General features: G+C 40.3%; 1 protein-coding gene across 1 annotated transcript in view; it reads right to left on the bottom strand.

Moving 5' to 3' along the window:
- The window catches only part of CFAP299 (cilia and flagella associated protein 299), a 317908-nt gene that overhangs the window by 63310 nt on the left and 229734 nt on the right, over positions 1–24864 (bottom strand). The window contains exon 4 of the mRNA XM_060776228.2: positions 11849–11991. Coding sequence (XP_060632211.1) covers positions 11849–11991 — 143 coding nt within the window. The remainder of the gene's footprint in view (positions 1–11848; positions 11992–24864) is intronic.

Raw genomic sequence — 24864 nt, 5'->3', positions numbered from 1 at the left:
ACTCTATCAGTATTTAAAAAAACTCTAAAATTATAACAGTAAATAAAGAACACTAGAAAACAGAGGAATTCTAGTCAAGAAACAATCAGGGCCAACTAATTACCTTCCAACAAAGGATTCCACCAGGCAGTAAGAAGCCAGACCTTCACACCTACCTCAAACAGACAAGAGTTCTTTTTCACACTCTGGACATTATTCCACAGATATGTAAACCCAATTTTCCTAGTTTCCAACAGACCTCACAACCTCTGAGGATGCCTGCCATAGATGCAGGCGAAACATCAGGAGAGAATGCTTCTGGAACATGACCATACAGCCCGGAAAATACTCAACAACCTTGAGACTTCATGGTTTTCACTTGGTAAACAAGATACAAATTAATTCACTGTAACAATAGCAATAATATCATCTCATGACTGATAATGAGACCCTTTGTTCGTTTGCTTGCTTTCCGAGATTTCAAGACTGATTTTGTCCATATCTGTAAGCTACACAAAAGGGGAAAACAAAATTTCTGGACAAATGACAGAAATACAATAGGGAAGAAACCATTTCAAATCTAGATTGAGTTCTCTCAATTCCTGAGACAGTCTCACTCATACTGAGACAGCGAGTCTTGCATGGTAAGATTTCTTCATAACTCTAATATGATCACAAGGTATTAATTATGCAGTTCTAAGTTCTAAGAACAGCATTTAAATGCTTTAACTCACCCTTGGCAGTCACAAAAGCTGTCACTGTTGGCAAATAATTACATTTATCATATTGCTTTTCAGCATTCTTCAAAAGTGTCTAGAGTAGTTGCTTCTGCTTTATCTTCAAAACGATTTTGAGAAGTGTCAGGCTTGTGATGGTGACAGGGTGATACAACTCATAGCTGATTTGGAACTTGAACCCGAGTCTCAGTTTTTGTGGGTTTTTTTCGGGCTATATGGCCATATTCTAAAGGCATTTCTCCTGACGTTTCGCCTGCATCTATGGCAAGCATCCTCAGAGGTGAGGACCTCTGAGGATGCTTGCCATAGATGCAGGTGAAACATCAGGAGAAATGCCTCTAGAACATGGCCATATAGCCCGAAAAAAACCCACAAGAACTGAGTGATTCCAGCCATGAAAGCCTTCGACAATACATTGAATCCAAGTGTTGCCAGTTAAAGCCCAGTATTGTACTCAATATATCACAGTGATGGATGTCTCACCTGTGAGAACACTTTTCAAGGACTTTTCAAGGCCATTTCATAGAATCATAGAGTTGGAAGAGACCTTGTGGGCCATCCAGTCCAACCCGCTGCCAAGAAGCAGGAAAATCACATTCAAGGCAGCAGGGATCAGGAAGAGATGATTTCCTGCAACCTGGACACAGCATATTATTTGAGAACACAGAAATGCTGGACCACTATAACAACTACTATGTCAGGCTACACAGAGAAGCCAATGAAATCCACAATCAGGTGGACAATTTCAACAGAAAGGAGGAAACCAGGAAAATGAACAAAACCTGGCTACAGTATAAAAAAACTCTAAAATCATAATTGTAAATAAAGAACAACACTCAAAAACCAGGAATTCCAGACAAAAAAAAAATCAGGGCCAACTAATCACCTCTAAACAAAGGATCCCCCCAGGGAGTAAGGAGCCACACCTTGAAAACTGCTAGGCCATTAAATGCTAATCAAGGTGGCCAATTGCTACATTCACACTTGCCTCCAACAGACAACAGTTCTTTCTTCCACCCCAGACATTCCACAGATATATAAACCCAACTTGCCTTGGGTTTATATATCTCACAACCTCTGAGGATGCCTGCCTTAGAGGTGGGTGAAACATCAGGACAGAATGCTTCTGGGACATGGCCATACAGTTCGGAAAACACACAACAACCCAGTGATTCTGGCCATGAAAGCCTTCAACAATTGATTTCCTCCCTATTATTGAATTACATTTTTAATATATGGTATATTTGCTCTACCAGTCCATTCCTAGTGGTTTCTTAAGCACTAAGAGCAATACCGATAGCAAAACAAGCTCCCTACTGCATTGTTAGGAAGATTAGGAAGCATTCTAACAATCGCTTTGCAGGCCAGATTGAGTCATATGTTTCTACATGAAAGCCAGCCTTAAAGTTATTGTGATTGGTAGCTGTTGTAATAAAGATTAAGTGTCATGGTGCCTGAATTCTTTGGATGGGTTTCTGACTGAAAGTTTAAGGAAGTTCAATCTAATTAGCTTACTGCAGGGAAAGTGAGAAGATTCTTTACAGGCTATTATTAAGTTATCTAGGCAAGAGATGACAGGTGATAGCACTTGGCTCTTTTAATCAAGAAAACAGAAAAGCAGAGCTGAATCTGATAGCGGGATGTGTAAAGCAGAAATGTCTAATGATGAGGGTAATTAACCACTGGAGGAAATTTCCAAACTTTTGGTTAAGCCCCTATTGTGGCGCTTTCAATCAAAAGGTATGATTGACTCCATTACTAACTGGAGAAAACAGATGCAGAAAATCCTGAACCAGATTTCTGAATCTGTGTTGGTGTGCAGGTTGTCTAAGGCCACATCTACACTGACCATTTAATGCAGCTTCAAATCAATATCGATGAAAGTGGTTTTGATGTGCAGATGATAACACAGGATAATCATGGAACCAGTTAGATGCCTGGATGGTGAATACACAAACCACAGAGCACTGATGTATGCTTTTGTGGGAGTTTGTTGTATGGTCACCACACAGTAAGTTAGCTTAGCTTTGAACTGCATTAAATGATCAGTGTAGATGGGGCCTAAGACAGTACATCTCAAACTATCTGATGTAGGGGACCACCAACATTCCCTTTCAGGGTGCCAGGAATGAGCACCATATTTATATCTGTTGGCTATGATAGGTTTACAAAGCCCCATGTGGGTTAAAGTGCTGAGCTACTAAACATGTTTACCGAAAGGTCACAGGTTCAAATCCAGAGAGCAGCGAGAGCTTCCGCTGTCAGCCCCAGATTCTGCCTAGCAGTTCGAAAACATGCAAATGTGAGTAGATCAATAGATACCACTCCAGTGGGAAGGTAATGGCGCCCATGCAGTCATGCTGGCCACATGACCTTGGAGGTGTCTATGGACAACGCCGGCTCTTCGGCTTAGAAATGGAGATGAGCACCACCCCTCAGAGTCAGACACGACTGGACTTAATGTCAGGGGAAAACCTTTACCTTTCCCTTACTATTATAAGTTTCGCTCCTGGATATCTGCTAGTTGATGGCTCATGGACTGGTATGGGCTACCGCATTATCACAGGAGGTAGAATGCGAAGCAGGACCAAGAAATGTAAAAGATCTCATCGATTTTGTTGTCTAAATCAGTCCTAGCTGAAATTGAAGGCCTTTCTCCTCATTCCATCCTATAAGAACTTAGTGGTCAGCCTGTCTGGGTAGAGTCAGGTCAGATATGGAAGCTACTTCCCTCAAAGACTGTAAGTTACATGGCTCACTACATGGCACTGTGACTAATAATTACTGATGCACCCAAACATTTTCTCTCTCCAAAAAGAACATTTTAAAAGTATGTTGAAGTTTATGCAGAGCTTATGATTTTGGGTTTGAAAATCAACTTGATAATGTTAAATGCCAGAAACCTGTAAATTAATATCAATACTAATAGTATTATTATCTCCCTGTTTGCATAAGGAAATAAAAACCAATGTAGCTGCATTTATGTTTCTTTTTAAACTGCTCTCCCCCTTCCTTCCTCCTTTTTATGGCAAAGTTGGGATCAAATCCTAGTCTTCCATAGTTCTAACTCTGCATTCAAACCACAAACCACACGAATACTCAGGTGACCTATATATATTCCTTAACTGAAATTAAAGGACAACAGATTTCATTTGGGTCGAAGAAAAGGCGCTGTCCTATAATCCGGGCAGAGGCCACAAGGGGACGCTAGTCAGAGAGGAATAGTCCATTTCATGGGGGAAAGGGGGCTGAAGGAGGCAAACCATTTCCCCCTGTTTTCGTTATTCCCCCCACCCATGTTGCTGTATGGAAACAACCATAGTTTATGATATGGGAAAGGGAGGGGGAAGGAATAACCAGTGGAAATGGGGAAAAATGTTTTTCTCCTTCAACTCCCCCCCCTCCATAAAATGAAGTCTCCTTCTCTGTCTCAGCCCCCTTTTGGAGTCCATCCAGATAATGTTTCTTCGCAACAAGAGCAAAGAAAACATTTCCCCAAAAAATTGTGATTCAGGTTCAAATCCAGGGAGCGGCCTGAGCTCTTGCTGTTAGCCCCAGCTTCTGCTAACCTAGCTGTTTGAAAACATGCAAATGTGAATAGATCAATAGGTACCACTCTGGTGGGAAGGTAATGGCGCTCCATGCAGTCATGCTGGCCACATGACATTGGAGGTGTCTATGGACAACGCCGGCTCTTTGGCTTAGAAATGGAGATGAGCATCACCCCCCCCCCCCCCCGAGACAGACACAACTAGACTTAATGTCAGGGGAAATTTTTACCCTTACCTTTAAGGGAAAGTATCAGCTTTGCTCGAACACTCCACCCTGCTGCTTAGGATTAAAGGTAATTATTACACTTCAGAGAGAGACAGAACAACAATCCAGTCCTTGCATTTCCAACATGACCATGCAGAGCTCCTATTCCCAACATCAGCACCTGAAACTGGTTAATTTATTCCACCACAAAAGCACCCTGACTTCTCAAAAACTGCTCTTAATTTAAAGTATCCTTACCACATTGATAATTTCATATCAGGCAGGAATGGATTCAAAAATAATAAAAACATCCTTGGGGAAAAACACTAGAACAAGAAGAAGCGTCATCTGTTAAATAAGCTAACTTTGTACCTAGGCTTAAAAAATTAAACCTGGAGGGTGACACAAGATGGGATGGACCTACAATTAAAGGCTTTCTTTCAGCCCTGTGCAATTACATGCCCAACACTCCTCTGTAAGGAAGGTTACTTATCTGAATACATTTTACCCCAAGTGAATGATTTTTTTTTAAATTGGCTAAGTACAAAGACTTCTGTTTACCAACGAATGTGGCAAAGGGAGGAAGTGGAAAGGGCGGGTTCCGGATAGTTGAAACACCACATTTGAAAACCACAAACACCAGACCTGTCTAAAATTACACAGAGATGCCAAGGTTATTGTATGCCAACAGAGTCAAACCCTGAAATATAGCCATAGGTTATGTGGTTCAAAGCGGGTTCTCAAGAGTCTGGCAAATACCGTTTGCTGGAAAGCAGAAGCTCTTTAGCAGAGTAATAATAAGAGGAACAAGACTTAAGATCTATTCTTAGAGATACGGTAAGTATTCATCTGATGTGTAAATAAAGTCTCTCAGGTTCTGTCCACATGATGTTTGGCCTTCTGAATTGGCTTTTGAACAGGACATGCTCTTTGTGCCCAGTGGGAAGCCGGGGTGCCTCAGGTTAGAGGCCCGAAGGATTTTCCGATACAAAGAACAGGTGAGATGCCAGAGGACTACAGAAGGGCAAATATTATCTCTTCCTTCTAAAAGAAGATCTAGGAAACTAAAAAAGAAGATCTAGGAAACTACAAACTAGTCAGCTTGACAAATATCAGAACTGATTATACAGGAGTCTGTCTGCAAGTATCTTGGAGACAATGCAGTCAATGAATAGGAGCCAGTACTGGTTTGTCAAGAGCAAATCCTGCCAAACTAATCTTTTTTGCTTGTGTCACTACTTTAGTAGAAGTTGGAAATGCTGTGAGTATCATTTATGTAGATTTTAACAAAGCCTTTGATAAGGTTTCACATAACATTTTGATTAGTAAACTGATTAAATGTGGAATAGATGGGGAAAATGTCTGCTGGATCCATATTTGCTTGGAAAGCCATGCTCAAATAGTCGCCATCAATGCTGCACATCAAACTGGAATGCTGTCAAACTGAAGTGTCTCAGGATTCTGTCCGCAGATTGTTACTCTTCAAGATTTTTACCAATTACAGGGCAAAGGGAATCCTTATCTTCGTCTTTTGCACGAGGATAAATCCAATTAGCTTACTACTTCCCCAGGAATGTTTGGTAGGAACACAGGAAAGGGACTTTTTGCTGCCAGGCTTTGCAAATCCCTTCCTAGGAAGGCTAGAATAGTTCCCTCCTTGCTATCTTTCCACAAGTGAAGGGTCAAGTCAACAAACTTTGGAAAGTTCTTTAACAGTATTGTATTATCATATTTCATTCCAAAAACAAGGCAATAAGGCCTTCAACTAATTGCTATGTTTTTGGAATGACCACCGGAATGGACCATGACTACGAGATTGTTTATGACCCAAACAAGACGAAGCGGATTTTTAGTTTAATTAGCTGTGTATTAGTAGGATGTGTGTTGTGGTCCTGATCCATTGTAAACTGTTGTCTTCTATGTTCTATGTTCTGTACACCGCCACGAGTCACCCTCGGGCTGAGAGTGGCGGTTAACAAGTGCAAATAATAAATAATAAATAATAAATTCATCATTGTGCTGCCTCCCATCATAATGATTCAAACTCTGGTATGTGTATGTGTGTGTGTGGTTTATATTCCCCCTACAGAGGAAGGTGTGTATTATCACATCTTTAATTTCGGGGGGGGGGGGGGGGCACCATTCTTCTCTCTGCAGAATTATTGTACTCCCATGAGAAAATGAAGGAATACCCAAGATCTAGAGATGGAACATTGCATTTCTACCTATTGTACTTCCTGCCTGCAAGGAATGCCATGAAGATGTTTAAGAGGTGGGAAGCTATTAAAAAACTAGGATGAGAGTTGTGGGAAAATGTCTTATTGTTTCCAGCAAAACAGATGGGATTGCACTATTGCATTGTAGTATTAGTATTTCCAAACAAACAAACAAACAAACAAACAAAAACCAGGATTTCCAGTAATGCGGACACCTATAACCCCTGAAAATATATCGGCTGTGGATTATCAATACCATTTTTAGCTCATCAACCATTTCCCCAACTATAGCAGATCATTAATAAAAAAATATTTGTTTCATTGCAGGTGATAAAGGAGAAGATGGGAGGCAGAGAAAGGAAAAGTTGGGGACATGGGAAAGGTAGGGTGTTTACTTCAGGACCTCATCACACTAGATAATGAATCTACTTTAAATCTGGTTTCTGCCTCCTGCAGAATTCTGGGGTTTGTAGTTTAATAGGGCTGTTAAAGGCTTCTTCCTGAACTACAAACCCCAGAATTCTACAGAGGCAGCAACCGGATTTAAAGTGGATTCATTCTCTAGTGCAGTGGTTCTCAACCTTTGGGTCCCCAGGTGTTTTGGCCTACAACTCCCAGAAATCCCAGCCAGTTTACCAGTTGTTAGGATTTCTGGGAGTTGAAGGCCAAAACATCTGGGGACGCACAGGTTGAGAACCACTGCTCTAGTGTGATGAAGTAAATCTAGTAAATTTGTACAGCAGTTCCAGACAGAGCTGAGTATGCATCAGGACACACCAGCAAGGGATTGTTTGGAGGTTCTAGCAGAGAAACGCTGGTATCGTATACCTGGGACTGGAGACCTCAGTACACTCCTTCTATACCTGGGACATCATCCTCTTCCACTGAGTGCACAGCTTCGGGAGGGACGCACATAGAGCGATGAGGGAGAAAGGGGACACCCGCCTAGCCTGCCAGATCAGCCAAATCAACCCTGGGGATCAATGGGGTGGTGACAGATGTCACAGTTAGATCGCCCTCACAATTAAATACCCAAGATGTTCTAGACAATTTTACATAGCCCTGCTGCTCTCAGAAACAAACTGGGCGGTGACATACAATATCGCTAAGTTTTGCGTGGCTGTGATTAAAATCTGGCAGATTATCATTGGGAGTCAAAAGACCTAAGCTTCACCTATGGAATATTGATGGGAAATCAGATATAGACTGATATATGTAGTGTTGGATACCCACCCACCCCCCACCCCGGTGCCATCTCCACAACCTCCCTTTAGACTCCCTTTGGATGATCTTGTGGATTGAGTTGGGTTTTAGTAACTACTTGTATGTGGTTTTTAGCCTAGATTTTAAACATTGTTGATGTTTGAAGTATATAACCCCTTGGGTTTGGCGTGGATGTACGGAACTGGGTCTCCCTGTTATGATCGTAAAAAAGTTTACTTACTTACTCACCAGCAAGGGAGTTTAAAAGACATTAAGCAGAACAGGGATGCATACAACAACATGTAATTAATGTCTGCTTCTGGAGCAGTTCTAGGGTTCAAAAGGTACATGTGTGGAAAAGAAAATTTCAGGGGTTCTGGTGGTCTCTTCCAAATCCATGATTTTATGAATGAAATGCCTGCTGAATTCATTCTTTCACTGTTCATGGCTGATGGTCTATTCTTCAATACTGCTTGTCTTTCAGCTGGAAGCTTCTTTGTGAAGTGACCAAAGTGGAGTCAACTCATGGGAAGGGTCATAACACAAACTTTTTGCTCTTAATCTCAGCCACATATGATCCATTTGATATGCCATTGGGACAGATCTGTGCTGAAAGGGATGCACTTGCTGCTATCAGTTTAATATTACTCTGATATTCTGGCTGTTTGTTAATTATTTCTGGAGAAGCAGCCTCACAATTAATTCCTGAGAGCTGAGGCACCAAGGAACATGAAAATTATAGAGTCATGATTGCTTTTACATATTATTAGAGCCACGTAATTAGACTTGGTAAATTCACAATACACAAAGCTTGCTTGTTCAGCTTTGTTGCCAAGTGATAACTCTTTGTGTGTGTGTGTCACACAGAAGGAAGGAGAAAACCAACCCATATTAACATGTCAAGCAGTGGCACTACTGACAAAATAATGAGAAATGAGTCCAGGCAAGTGCCTGGCTAGCAATAAGCGAAACGAAACACCTTCCAAATTTAAGTCAGCACTGCAGGGGTGTTAAACGTTTGTGCTTGATTTCTCTTTAATCTTGGTATGACAAAAAAGAAGCAATTAAGTGAGAATGCAAAGAGGGAGTTGTTATCTTGTGCCCCTCTGTTGGCTGCTAAGACTAAGACATACGTTAGAAAGATAAGAAGTTTCACATTTAGTGAAGTAGTTCATAAATGCCTTCAGCTATTCCAACTCAAGGCATGCAAGCTGAAAGAGGATAACAACATTTTTTACAGTAGGGGTAGCAATACTTAGCCAAATGGGATCATTGTTGTTTTCATTGTCATTTGGATATAATATGGCCAAATGAATGAAACATATGAGTTGCAGCACGGGCCAACAGATGAAGCATTTCAGCTGCAACAATCACATGGAATATAAATCCTTATGATTTTTGGTTCAAGGAAACATTTTAATGCTTAATAGTCTTTGCAGTGATATCTCATGTCCAAGGACTTATATCTAAATTTGAAGGTTCTTATCATGACAGTTATTTTTTCTGGTTTCTTGACATCAAGGATATATTGCTGGATATGGAACCCTTATGGGGAAGAGGTGGATTAACCACAAAGTATTCTATTGAATGGATAATATCAGGGTGCAGCAGCACATCAGGCTTTTACACAGAAGAAGGTTACACCTCCTGAGGTTATCTACCCCCTGTCCAAAGAGACTTGTATGGTGAACCTCTCCAGGCTAGATGAGGAACTTACATCTAAATGTAGTTTCATACATATATCACATTCACCTTCTACCTAATTTGGTGGCGCAGTGGATTAAACTGCTGAGCTGCTGAACTTGCTGACGAAAAGGTTGGCAGTTCAATTCTGGGGAGCGGGATGAGTTCCACTGTTAGCCCCAGCTTCTGCCAATCTAGAAGTTTGAAAACATGCAAATCTGAGTAGATCAATAGATACCGCTCAGTCGGGAAGGTAGTTATGCTGGCCACATAACCTTGGGAATGTCTAAGAACTATGCTGGCTCTTTGGCTTAGAAATGGAGATGAGTACCACCCCTCAGTCAGACATGACTATACTTAATGTCAGAGGAAACCTTTACCTTTACCTTGAGATAGCAAGGGGTTGGACTAGATGGCCCATGTGGTCTCTTCCAACTCTATTATTTTATTACTCTAGGTCTGGGAAGCAAAGGAACATAGAAAAACATTTCAGATGCCTGCCCTTTTTTGTGCAAATCTATTTTTCTGATGACTCAACAAAACTGGATCTGCTGTACAAATGATCTGCAGAAGTCTTTCTCTTTCTATTGCCTCTTGATAACCAGACATTTGGTTGGGTATGAGATGCTGCAAAATGACTTCACATCCTTCATTTGAGGAGTGCAGTATTTGTGTGTCCAACAGTCTTTACAGATACATATATTCTATAATGAATGCAACACTCCAAACAGTATTTTCCAATACACAGAAATCATGCATTAAGCTATAAGCAACCAAACATATCAAAACAAGGGATATACAAACAGGTCTGAAAATAATCTTAGAGCTTTCTGATCATCATGCTACACTCTCACCTACATTACAACTGTATATACTTCTAATTATACCTATGACAGTTTAGCTTCTTAATGAAATAAAAATGTTATGTTAAAAACTTTTGCAACTTAAAACAAGACTTGCAAGAATATCAGTCCCGATATGAGACTGCCTATTTTTTAAGATTACTGAAGGAGACAGTGGGCTAAATACTATTTTTAGTCCCAAGTATAGTACAGCCAGAGATTTCATGAGACACGTGAATGAACATTTTTGAAGACCTACTCATTTAGTTGGGACTTATCATACTTCACAGCTATCTGAAGTTATTTTGTGAATACTGTGTTTCCCCAAAAATAAGACACTGTCTTATATGTATTTTTTTCTCAAGGAAAATAAATATAAGGGGGTGTCTTATTTTTATTAAGTATGGGACAACAATATGCATTTATGGGATGATAAATTGTACTTGTGTTTATGTGGCATTGAATTTTTGTCTTGTAAAACGCCTCGAGTCGCCGGAAGGCTGAGAGGGGTGGTATACAAATAAAGTAAGTAAGTAAGTAAATAAGTAAATAAATCTGGGCTCAGTAACAGATTGCTTGCTGAAGCCTTTCCCCTATTCCCTGGTATTTGTGTGGTTTTTTTTTTTTTTTGTCATGTCAGGAGCGAACTGAGAAACTGCAAGTTGCTTCTGGTGTGAGAGAATTGGCCATCTGCAAGGATGTTATCCAGGGGATGCCAGGATGATTTGATGTTTTATCATCTTTGTGGGAGGCTTCTCTCATGTCCCCGCATGAGGAGCTGGAGCTTATCTGCCTCTCCCCGGATTCGAACCTGTGACCTGTCGGTCTTCAGTCATGCCGGCACAGGGGTTTAACCCACTGCGCCACCGGGAGCAGTGTGGGGTGAGAGAGACCCACAGACTGTTGCTGGTCAGTGCTGTGGAGCAGCAGCTTTACTTGTGGTTGTGTGGGATGAGAGAGACCCACAGACTGATGCTGGTTGGTGCTGTAGGAGAGAGACCCACAGTGCTGAGTAAAATGGCAGCCACAGCTTTACTTCTCCCCCCTGAGGACACACAATACCTAAAGCAGAGAGTCTTGCTTCTCACTTCACTGAGAAGACTTGTACTTTCACTTTCTATGTCTCCCTCTATGCCTCAGCTTGCAGCATGCACAGAATGACTGGGAGCTGACGGGGAGCTGACCTTGTACACTGCATAGCCATGGGTATCACTATGTATTATTTTTGGGGTAAGGCTTATGTTACGCAAATGCTTAGAAATCCTGCTACGGCCTATTTTATGAGTATGTCTTATTTTTGGGGAAACAGGGTAAGAAAGACATGGTCTCTAAGCTCCAGAATACTCTCCCTCCAAAGAAGCATAATTCCATACATGACAGTGAAGAACTCTGTATATCTCATTTTATACATTGAAGGAAAATGAGCTGTAACCTCATATCAGTGCGCCTGGGGAAAAGCCTCTTCTTCCCACTGAAGTAAACCTCAAATTCATCCACTTTCAGCCGGTGTGCATAGTCAATGTATGCAGATACCTCTTGACCACGGGCATTGCGATCCCGAATAAAGATTATTGACTAAAAAAGAAAGCAGAAAGATTATGATTGAAATAATTTGTCCAAACAAGAAACACTTTATTGGGTTGTTGTAGGTTTTCCGGGATATATGGCCATGTTCTAGAAGCATTCTCTCCTGACGTTTTGCCTGCATCTATGGCAAGCATCCTAGAGGTTGTGAGGTCCTCCAGCTTCCCATAAATGCAGGCGAAACTTCAGGAGAGAATGCTTCTAGAACATGGCATTGCGATCCCGAATAAAGATTATTGACTAAAAAGAAAGCAGAAAGATTATGATTGAAATAATTTGTCCAAACAAGAAGCACTTTATTGGGTTGTTGTAGGTTTTTTGGGCTATATAGCCATGTTCTAGAAGCATTCTCTTCTGACATTTTGTCTGCATCTATGGCAGTGGTTCTCAACCTGGGGTCCCCAGATGTTTTTGGCCTACAACTCCCAGAAATCTCAGCCAGTTTATCAGCGGTTAGGATTTCTGGGAGTTGAAGGCCAAAAACATCTGGGGACCCCAGGTTGAGAACCACTGATCTATGGTAAGCATCCTGAAGGTTGTGAGGTCCTCCTCCTGCTTGCCATAGATGCAGGTGAAACGTCAGGAGAGAATGCTTCTAGAACATGGCCATATAGCCCAAAAAACCTACAACAACCCAGTGATTCCAGCCATGAAAGCCTTCGACAATACACTGAACACTTTATTGCTTTTTGGTCTTATATGATTTGCTTTTGAAGTAATAATAAGATTTCAATCTGTCTCTTGTAGTGTCAGCAGCTCAATGGTACAATCTATTGTATCATGGTCAGCCAAATTTGATGGATGTCAAATGATAATGCTGGAAGTGTTCTAGAGAGTGCTCCCTGTCGACAGAAGAAATAAGAGATCTAACCAAAACTATAGGAAGACTATAAGGGCACCATATTCCTTTTCCAGTGATCTACAGTGCTCTGGAGACGCACAGAAGACACAGAAGAATACTCTCTATTGCATAACTCTCCTAACTCACTTGTGGGTGACATTGTATACTCCAATTTTATTGATGTTTGCACTGCAATCATGCTTTCTTTGGAAGGTCTTTGCCAGCTTTGAGGGTCCATTGACCCTAAATATAAAACTCGATTCTAGCCTTGATGGTAACTTATGACAAATGAGACATGTAGGTCATGGCAAAATGCTCTCTATGTCAACAGAACCTCTGAGCATTAGCATATAGTTTTGAGCCATGAACCATATTCGCTTTCACCTTCTAAGAATTTTATACTGATGTGATAGATAAGTACTGTTTTCAAATTGATTTTCTGCATGTATTTTAACATAAATATATTTATGTGGGGTTTTTTTAAATAAAAAAATTAATACATCAGGCTCACTCTGAAGGAAATAATTGAGGAAAATATTATATAGTGTTATACAGTAAATATAGTGTTTTGTTTGCAGCTGAGGAAGACCACTGTCAAAACATGTCTAGTTTCAGACTTTTTGTTAGTCTGTTAAGACCTATATTTCTTCAGCTTCTGATTTATGACTTGTGGACCGCTCTCACTAACATTGTATATTTTATATAGAAACAATTAATTATCTTCTTCATTTATTTTAACTTTTTGATCACAAATACACACATTTTGATTATCTCCCAACTGGGCTGCTGTGTGTTTTCTGGGTTGTATGGCCATGTTCCAGAAGCATTCTCTCCTGATGTTTCACCCACATCTATGGCAGGCATCCACAGAGGTTGTGAGGTTTGTTGGAAACTAGGCAAGTGGGTTTTATATGTCTGTGGGATAATGTCCAGGGTGGGAGAAAGAATTCTTGATCACTTGAGGCAAGTGTGAATGTTGCAACTGGCCAGCTTGATTAGCAAATATTCACACTTGATTGCAACATTCACACTTGCCTCAAGCTGACAAGAGTTCTTTCTTGTTTCCCATACTGCTTCTACACACATTTTAAGTAATTTTGTGCAGGAAACAAAGTTTATGTATCCTGAACCATCAGAAAGCAAAGGTGTCACTATCTTATCCACCCATGTAGATACGAAGGTTGAATGAAAAGTAATGCTTCCACCTTCATAACTCCTCAACTGGTACTGGTATGCTGCAGGTACTGGCTTGTTCAGTAGACTCTCCTCTATAGTTCCATTTTGGTGGGAAGCCTTAGCATTTAATGGTTGTGTTGTTAAAGTGTGAAGTATGGAACCCTGTGCAGATGGTCAGTCAGTGTGACTTAAGCAATGTGGAGTCATTGAATTCTTGAGAGCAGAAGTGTCACCCCAAAGGAGATTCATCAGAGAATGCAAGCTGTTTATGGTGATTGTGTTGATGTGAGTACTGTGCGTCATTGGGCGAGTAAGTTTAAAGATGTTGAGGTGGGAACAACTGACTTGCATGACAAACAAAGAGTTGGACATCCTGTGACAACAACCACCGAGTTTCACAAGCAAAAGGTTGACAGATTCAAGATGATTGTCATATCACTCAGAGAGAAATTTCCAGCATAATTAGCATTTCACAAGAACATGTGGGTCACATTATTGCTTTGCTTGGCTATCAGAAGACCTGTGCACGATGGGTTGCGGAAACAGAGTGTCGACTTCATCTGTGACAGCTTCAGAAAACTTGTTCATTGTTGGCAGAAATCTATCCAATTGTCTGGTGATTATGTGGAAAAGTGAATAGTGGTAGTTAAAGAGCACATTCTAAGTATTATTTCTGCATTTGATTTATTAAAATATTCCCATCCAAACCCAAGTAACAAAGGTGGAGGCATTACTTTTCATTCAACCCTCGTAATTCTGGATTTTGGAATATTTTGGATTTCAAATAAAGGATGCTCAACCAGTAATGCAAATCTGAAAATCTCAGAAGAGTTTTACTAAACCAGACATGGCCAAACTTCGGCCCTCTAGGTGTTTTGGACTTCAACTCCCACAATTCCTAACAGCTCCAGACCCTTTCCTTTTCCCCGCTCAGCTGCTTAAGGCATTTTGGACTTCAATTCCCACAATTCCTAACAGCCTCAGGTCCATTCCTAAGGCTTAAGTGGCTGAGGTGGAAATGAAAGGGGCCTGAGGCTGTTAGGAATTGTGAGAGTTGAAGTCTAAAGTACCTGGAGGGCCAAAGTTTGCCCATGCCTGTACTAAACAAAGATACAGGATGCATCTGTGCCAAAATTCTGTAGTATCTCTTTAACTTCAACTACTGCACATTCAGGATCAAATGAGAAAAAAGTGAGTTACAATACAAGAGTAAAAGCCTCTTCCTAGTCTTGAGATTGTAAGAACTGTAAGATGCAACGCATTACAGGAGATAAAAGGCAGGTGACTTGTCATAAGCATAAGAGTAATTGGCTCCTGGTCTCTTTTTTAAGGCAAAAGTAACAAGTAAACGTCTTAAATTACACAAGATGTTCCAATGTTTTAAAAGTTGGCCAAGTGTACTGAGTCTTAACATTCAACGTACACCAAAAGCAAATCTTTCAACTCTAATCTGATGATAAAAATTAATTTCCTAAAGTAGGTGTTTTCACACAGACCTGCCATGTGAAAAAACAATATATCTACACAACTCTACAGGGAAGCAGCCTGGGTGTCTGTCAGTGTCTGTTTAGAAGAACTTCAAACACTCAAAAATATCTGAAATGGGTAAAAAACACATACACACCTTGTGATAAAGAAATAAAAGCTCCCATTTTGCTTTTGAAGGGATATCACCTGTCAGCAATCATTTTCATTGTTCTTTTTCCCTTCAGAAATTAATTTAAAAGCACTTATAAAGCTTTCATTCATAAAACTTACAAATACGTTGGATGGAATTTTTAAATAGATGTTATATGGCTTCTCAGTTGTACCACACCTTTCTGCCTCAGAGAAGACAGGTTTACATGCTGTCTTTTAAACATTTTCCCCCTTAAACGATCAATGGTAGATAATGCTTTTTCATAGTAATTATTAAACAGTGTTTATAAATAATAATAATAATAATAATAATAATAATAATAATAATAATAAACAACTTTATTTATAGACCGCTCTATCTCCCCGAGGAGACTCAGGGCAGTTTCTAAATCGTAAAAACACAAGAACATACAAAGTAAGCAGAAAACATAAGCACAAAATTATCAACACAACACATATACAGTAAAACTTATTCTTCGTGTCAGGAGTAAGGCCAAGATTTCAAAAAGGACCTGGGCAAATTGTTTTTCAACCTGGGAGTCAGGACTCCTGGGGGGGGGGTCACAAGGGGGTGTCAGAGGGATCACTAAAGACCATCGAAAACACAGTATTTTCTGTGGGTCATGGGGGTTTTGTGTGGGAAGTTTGGCCCAATTCTATCATTGGTGGGGTTCAGAATGCTCTTTGATTATAGGTGAACTATAAATCCCAGCAACTACAGCTCCCAAATGTCAAGATCTGTTTTCCCCCAACCTCCACCATTGTTCACATTCGGGCATATTGAGTAGTCCTGTCAAGTTTGGTTCTGATCCATCATGGTTTGAGTCCGTAGTGCTCTCTGGATGTAGGGGAACTACAACTTCAAAATTCAAGTTCAATGCCCACCAAACCCTTCCAGTATTTTCTGTTGGTCATGGGAGTTCTGTGTGCCAAGTTTGGTTCAATTCCATCATTGGTGGAGTTCAGAATGCTCTTTGATTGTAGGTGAACTATAAATCCCAGCAACTACAACTCCCAAATGACAAAATCAGTCCCTCCCCCCCCCCCCCCACCCCCCAATCCCATCAGTATTCAAATGTGGGCATATTGGGTATTTGTGCCAAATTTGATCCAGTGAATGAAAATACATCCTGCATATCGGATATTTACATTACGATTCATAACAATAACAAACTGTTATGGTTATACAACATGATTAACTGTATTAAGGGACCGTGGCATTAGGAAGGTTGAGAAACACTGGGTTAAAGAGTCAGTGTGGGTATCACTGGACGTTCTTAAAGGTGTGTCTGTAAAGCCATTTTTGGATGATCAGGACGTAGAATTGCCACAGTCCAGAGAATGTATGCACCCGTCTGCCTGCGCTCTTGAACCTGCTCTCCCAAAACTTTGCACACACAGCATTTGTTTATTAGCACATTTCTGCCTTGCCTTTCAATATAAATTTCCCTAAGGTGATTTATAACATCAATTAAAACCATAAAATTCAGTCACGGGAAAACAACAGTAAAATGCCAGCATATAATAACAATTAAGAACACCAGTAAAACCACAGGTGGTATTAAGCCATTTAAGGTTAATTGATAGCCTAGGAAAAATTAGAGGAACCTGGCACTAAAAATGTTTTTTTGTTTATTTGTTCAGTCACTTCTGACTCTTCGCGACCTCATGGACCAGCCCACGCCAGATCTCCCTGTCAAGCGTGGCCACCCCCAGCTCCTTCAAGGTCAAGCCAGTCACTTCAGGGATACTATCCATCCATCTTGCCTTGGTCGGTCCCTCTTCCTTTTTCTCCAGTATCATTATCTTCTCAAAGCTTTCCTGTCTTCTCATTATGTGGCCAAAGTACTCCATCTTTGCTTCTAATATTCTTCCCTCTAGTGAGCAGATGGGGCATTATTTCCTTGAGTATCGACTGGTTTGATCTTCTCGCGGCCCAAGGCACCCTCAGAATTTTCCTCCAGCATCACAGTTCAAAAACATCTATCTTCCTTCACTAACCTTCTTTATGGTCCAGCTTTTGCATCTATAGGTTACTATGCAGAATAACATTGTTTTGACTTTGTGGATCTTTGTTGCCAGTGTGATGTCTCTACTTGTAAGTACTTTATCGAGATTGGTCATTACTCTCCTCCCAAGAGGTAAACGTCTTCTGATTTCCTGGCTGCAGTCTGTGTCTGCACTAATTTTCGCTCCTCGAAATACAGTCTGTCACTGCCTCCATGTTTTCTCCCTGTATTTGCCAGTTATCAATCAGTCTGGGTGCCACCATCTTGATTTTTTTTATGTTTAACTGCAACCCAGCTTTTGCACTTTCTACTTTCACCTTGGTTATCAGGCTCCTCAGCTCCTGTTCACTTTCGGCCATCGGAGTGATATCATCTGCATATTTAAGGTTGTTACTGTTTCTTTCAGAAACATTACCAGAATAGAAAGTATATAGAGGAAGAACATTTGAGAGCTGAAGTCTCAAGGCCCTACTCATTTCATATTAGAAGACGCGGGCAGCCCAAACTACTCTCCAAAGACAACACCTCAGCAGGCTTGAATGTGACCAAGAACCCATTCAAACTAAAGACCTCCATCACAATCATTCCACTTTTACTGTCATGATACTACCTACAATAGAAGTCCTAAGTTTTATAAGTTTTGTGGAGAACTAGAATTATTTGGCTATGAATTCTATGTACCAATTTTGATAAAGCCAAGGTAGCTAAAGTGGAAAACAGCACTATATAATTCTGTAGTGTGAATGGTTCCAGGTGGCTCCACATATACTCCCCTAGATTAAACCTTTTTGTCTGACATCAAATGTCCACATTCACTTCAAATTTGGGGATAATAAGCTGCATATGCAGTGCCACTGAGCACGGATGCACATGAGCATTTGGTTGCACAATGGTGTGTTGGTTTAATTTCATAATGCTGGCATTCAATGCAATAGCTGTGTAGCATAAACAAGAATTAATTCCATGTGCAGTGACTTATACAATTCAGTCTTGATGTAGCCCTAGACTATTTAGAACTTTATGTAACACATTACATATGTATTTTAGCTAGAGTAAAACGAGAAGAGCCTCCCTCCCACATTAATTTTTCTGAAATTTACACAATCCTTTTCTGTACTAAAACCCCCAACACTTAGTTAAGCAAAGCATACATGCATGCACACACATTCACACAAAGCAAGCATAGAAGGAAAGGGCTGTTGATGAAAGGAAGATGTCAATAATCATTGCACTTAAAAAAAATATACAACCAGCAGCAATCATAATTTACATAAAAGTAATTTGCAAAATATGGATAAGGATTGACTTCACAAATACAGACACTGTGCTAAACTCTCATGGTATTTTTTGAGGGAGCGAGGAGATTTTTTTTCTGTTCCACATATTAAGCAAGGATTTATATCCATAGTTATATTATGTATAATCTTATGCAAACTGTGTGTTACATGTAACTCACTTATGAAAGTGGAAACATGAATGTGTTTCATCATGTCTGAGAAACATGTATGAGTCTATGGGCATTCCGATACTTTTGAAGATCCACAGAAAAGTTTTTTGCTATTAAGGTTAGAAAAGAGATAGGTAGCAATGAGAGGTGCTTGTTCATCCCTTTTGTGTATATTTCCAAGTTTTGTGTTCAGAAACACACAATCTTTTTCAGATTAGATTATACAATGGATGCTCATGCATGTTCAGCACTCATAATGGCGGATAGTTTACAGTGTTGTTGTTATATGGAAGACTTAACTATACTGAAAAATTGAAATGAAGTAATGCTAATTAATAACGACAATGGGGCATTTTGTATTTCACTGATTTAAAGCAGTAGCCAAACTCTTTAAATGGAAAATGTTAAGATAATTTAAATATGCAAACATTTGAGGAACGTGGTTCAATAAGTTACATTTGCAGAACTGAAAACCCAGCACTGTACAAACTATTACACAACATCTCTGGAATCCTTACATTGACAAGATCTGCAGATGGCTATATACAGAGCTACATGAAACTTCAGATCTTCTGGGGAGGCCCTGCTCTCAATCCCGCCACCATCACAGGCATGTTTGGGGGGGGGGGGTTTGTCGTGTCTGGAGCGACCTGAGAAACTGCAAGTTGCTTCTGGTGTGAGAGAATTGGCTTTCTGCAAGGACATTGCCCAGGGGACGCCCGGATGATTTCTGATGTTTTATCATCCTTGTGGGAGGCTTCTCTCATGTCCCCGCATGAGGAGCTGGAGCTTGATAGAGGGAGCTTATCCGCCTCTCCCTGGATTTGAACCTGCGACCTGCCGGTCTTCAGTCCTGCTGGCACACCGGGGGCTCCTGGCATGTTTGGTGGGGACAAGAGAGAGGCAGCGGCGGATCAACCCATTACGCAAAGTAAGCATTTGCAGTGTAGTTGATTTTGCCCAGGGGCGCTCTTGAGGTGCTATTGTGGAAAATAGGCCTTGACATATGCAAGTTGTAGTTATTGGGATGTATAGTTCACCTATAATCAAAGAGCATTCTGAACTCCACCAATGATGGAATTGAACCAAATATGGCACACAGAACTCCCACGATGAACAGAAAATATGTATCAGTAATTGGTTGGGGGGGGGCACCAAAATACTGTTTGCTTACTGTTGAAAATTACCTAGGGCCGCCTCTGGAGAGAGGGCCTTCTCAGTGATTGCCCCCGGCTATGGAACTCCCTCCCTGGCAAGATTAGATCAGCCTCCTCCCTCCTGTTCCTTCAGAAAGATGGTAAAAACCTGGCTGGAGAACCAAGCCTTTGGGGCAGTGCAATAAGGCAATAACAGGAAACCCACTCCAGAGTCGGCATGGTGTTTTGAGATGGTTTTAAACAACTGATTCTAAAGTAGATGTAACTGATTTTAATTTTTGTGTATATTTATAGTTATTTTATGTCCCAGCATGAAATGCTTGCCATATATATGCGGTGCTCTGCCCTGAGTCCCCTTCGAGGTGAGAAGGGCATGATATAAATGTTTAAAATAAATAAATAAATGCGGAGTCATATAAAGACCCACCCTGGTTTCCGGAATAATATTGAAGATGGCATTTAAAAGTCGTCAAGTGCAACAAAGAAAAATGCATACCATGGTCTTACGTATACCTGCCTGTCCAGAACCATTAATATTCTTTTTTCAAACTGAAACCCCACCTTTCCAAATTTACAAGATGAATGTTCAAACTCATTACTTTTTTCTTCTTGATAAACTGTATAAATTTAAAAATAAGAAGGAGAAACTGTTTATAGACTTATAGACCTACATATAAAAGGCCATGTAAATTCAAGCCAAAAACCTAAACAATTTAAAACTTATTGTAGCTCTTGTGTTATGCATCTTGCTTCCGTCCCTCTGGTTTAATCTCAAGCTTAACATTTGTTCTTAGAACCTAAATATTGTATTTCTTTCTAATAGTGTGAAGAGCAGTGGTTGTCAGTCTTTAGAAAAAATATTGGTTAGATGTAAGTAATTTGTAACATTGTCACAATTGCGTATCATAGTGTTTCCTTGACAAGATTTGTTTGGGGGTTGCATTGTTTTTCTTCTGAGGGTGAGAAATTATGATTTGCCTAAAGCCATCCCTGCTTTTCAGAGTCTTAAGTCCAGCACTCAAACCACTGCATCATACAACATGCTGGTCCACATATAATGACAAACAACTTCTTTTCCTCTTCAAATGAACTGGAAGTAATGTGCAACTTTATAACACATTACATATTGGGTTAGTGAGGGCATAACAATATATTTTTGGCTCTTAACATCAAAGTCAATGTATTAAGATTTTAACAATATATAAAGTTAATAACCTTTACTTAACATTTTGAAATGTAAATATGGGGAGCTTTATGTCTAGATAACAGCATTTTTCCTGCATTTTGAAAATATTTTAACAACAACAACAACAACTTTATTCTTATATCCCACCACCATAACCCCAAAGGGACTCGGGGCAGCTTGTGGACAGCACAAAGTGCCTAAAAACAAACATAAAAGTGAACACAAAATAAAATACAACAAAATAAAACACATCTGTATAAATAAAAATGTAATGTTCGTTTGTGGGATTAACAGAACTAAAAAAACACTGGACGAATTGACACCAAATTTAGACAGCATACACATAACAACCCAATGTATGTCCTTCAATCAAAAAAAATGATTTTGTCACTTGGGAGTTGTAGTTGCTGGGATTTATAGTTCACCTACAATCAAAGAGCATTCTGAACCCCACTAACGATGGAATTGAACCAAACTTGGCACACAGTTCTCCCATGGCCAACAGAAAATACTGGGTTTGGCGGGCAGTGTCCTTTGGTTTTGGAATTGCAGTTCACCTACATCCAAAGATCACTGTGGACTCAAACAATGATAGATCCGGACCAAACTCTACATGAAGGCTCAATATGCCCAAATGTGAACACTGGTGGAGTTCGGGGGAAATAGAATCTTGAGATCTGGGAGTTGTAGTTGCTGGAATTTATAGTTCACTTACAATCACAGAGCATTCTAAACCCCACCAACGATAGAATTGGGCTAAACCTCCCACACAGACGCGTGGCAGGGGATGGCTAGTGCATACATAAAAACATCGATTCATAATCAAGCTGTGATCCTCTAACCATGGTGATAAATTACTGGCACCATGTCCAGGCTGTAAACATTGGAATAAAATAAGTGCCAGCTGCAGTAATGGAGAGAAAGCATTGGATAAAGTGCAGGATGTGCGAATACTACATAGGACAATTAGGGGCTAAATATTCTCAAAGGCTTGATTGAAGAGCCATGTCTTCAAGTCCCTATGAGAAGAGGGCAGTGTGGGGGCCTGTCTAACTTCCCTGGGGAAGGAGTTCCAAAGCCGTGGGACCACCACTGAGAAGGACCTCTCCCTCATTTCCACCAACCATGCTTGTGACAGTGGTGGGACTGAGAGCAGGGCCTCCCTGGCAGATCTTAGAGACCACGTCGGTTCATAGGGGGATGCAGTCATGAAGACAGGCTGTTTAGGGCTTTATAGGTGATAGCTAGCACTTTGAATTGAGACCTGAAACTTATTGGCAGCCAATGGAGCTGCTTTAGTAGGGGCATCGTGTGCTCTCTATAGCTGTCTTCGGTTAGTAGACTGGCTGCAGACCTTTGGACCAATTGCAGTTTCTCGGCCATCTTCAAAGGCAGTCCCACATAAAGTGCATTACAGTAATCCAATATTTTAATAATAAAAATAATAAAGAAGTAGGTGTTAAGGACACAGCACCTTGAAATTTGTGACTGCCATTAACACAAACATTTTTAATGCAATGGCTGATATCAACATTTTAGCAACTTCTCTACTAACCCTTGCAAGATCTGAAAGTGGGCCAGGAGAAAATGGATAGGGAGGAAGGAGGGCTGCTTTGGGAGACATTGAAGCTCTGGCCACTCTGCCTTCAGCAGAAAATGTTTGAAGGGATGCCAAATGAAAGGTAAATGACTAGAAAGCCAAAGGCAGCCGATATTTAGGAGTTAATTATTAACTCACCAAGGAAGCTCCAAAAAGAAAAAAGAAAACAGAACAAAACAAGGGCATTTTCACAGGTGGTGCCCCAAGGGCCTAAAGCAACCACCTGATTCAAAAGGAGAGGCTTAAAATACATTAAAAGTTAAAATAAATTCTTAATGACGGCCCATTTATTGTTCTTCAATACTGTTTGGCCTAATTTGCCACCTGTAGATCAGGTTACACCTAGCAAAAGAATCAACTCAGCTATAGTAGTGAGGGAAAGTGACTTTCTTTCCACATCTATAAAACAGGTGTCCTCAGCAGATCTACAATGGAAAAAATTCAATCCCCCCCCCCCCAAAAAAAACCCTGCTACTCCTATTGAGAACAGAGATGAAAGCTGTCTACATTGTTATCTTATGTTTTACTATTTTATGTGAATGGAAGAATATTGTTTCAAAATATAACTGGGCCTCGTATCTGCTAGGGTAATTCCTGGACAGCCCCCTTCCCCATGGATACCAAAATCATAGACACTTAAGTTCCATTACATTGGTGGTTCTCAACCTTCCTAATGCTGCGACCCCTTAATACAGTTCCTCATGTTGTGGTGACCCTCAACCATAAAATTATTTTTGTTGCTACTTCATAACTGTAATTTTCCTACCGTTATGAATCGTAATGTAAATATCTGATATGCAGGATGTATTTTTATTCACTGGGCCAAATTTAGCACAAATACCCGATACGCCCAAATTTGAATACTGGTGGGGTTGAGGGGGGATTGATTTTGTCATTTGGGAGTTGTAGTTGCTGGGACTTATAGTTAACCTACAATCAAAGAGCATTCTGAACTCCACCAATGATAAAATTGAACTAAACTTGGCACACAGAACTCCCATGACCAACAGAAAATACTGGAAGGGCTTGGTGGGCATTGAACATGAGTTTTGGAGTTGTAGTTCACCTATATCCAGAGATAACTATGGACTCAAACAATGATGTATCTGGACCCAACTTGGCACAAATGCTCAATATGCTCAAATGTGAACACTGGTGGAGTTTGGGGAAACAGTTTTGCACTGACACTGTTTGATAATTGTACCATGTAAACCGCATTGAGTCACCTGTTAAGGGCTGAAAAATGCGGTATAGAAATAAAGCAAATAAATAAATAAATAAATAATAGACCTTGGCATTTGGGAGTTGTAGTTGCTGGGATTTATAGCTCACCTACAATCAAAGAGCCCCTTGAACCCCACTAATGGTAGAATTGGGCCAAACTTCCGACACAGAACCCCCATGAACAACAGAAAATACTGTGTTTTCTGATGGTCTTGGGGGACCCCTTTGATACCCAATCCCCAGGTTGAGAAACGCTGGCTGAAAAGATGTCTGATATGATCAGTTTTGAAAGTGTTCATGTTTGGAGTTTGTGTGTGTGTGCACTTATACCTTCCTGCAGAATGATTGATGCATCCACACCAAGTTAATAAAACTGATGATCAAGTAGGTGAATCTATATTAATTCTCACAGGTTTTGTTAAATCTTCTGAATTTTAGCTTTTAACTGTTAACCAAAAGAGCATTTCTAATATTCCAGTGTTGAGTTAGCATTTCAGAGTCACCACACTTTAAATTTACTGATATTGCTCTTACAGTATTTAAAATATCTACTGAACCCTGATATAATAATACTCAGTGAAGCCAG

The sequence above is a fragment of the Anolis sagrei genome, chromosome 5, assembly GCF_037176765.1.
Source record: "Anolis sagrei isolate rAnoSag1 chromosome 5, rAnoSag1.mat, whole genome shotgun sequence".
NCBI classification, from domain to species: Eukaryota; Metazoa; Chordata; class Lepidosauria; order Squamata; family Dactyloidae; genus Anolis; species Anolis sagrei.
Note: the sequence above shows the minus strand (reverse complement) of the source record. Positions and strands in the feature narration are given on the sequence as shown.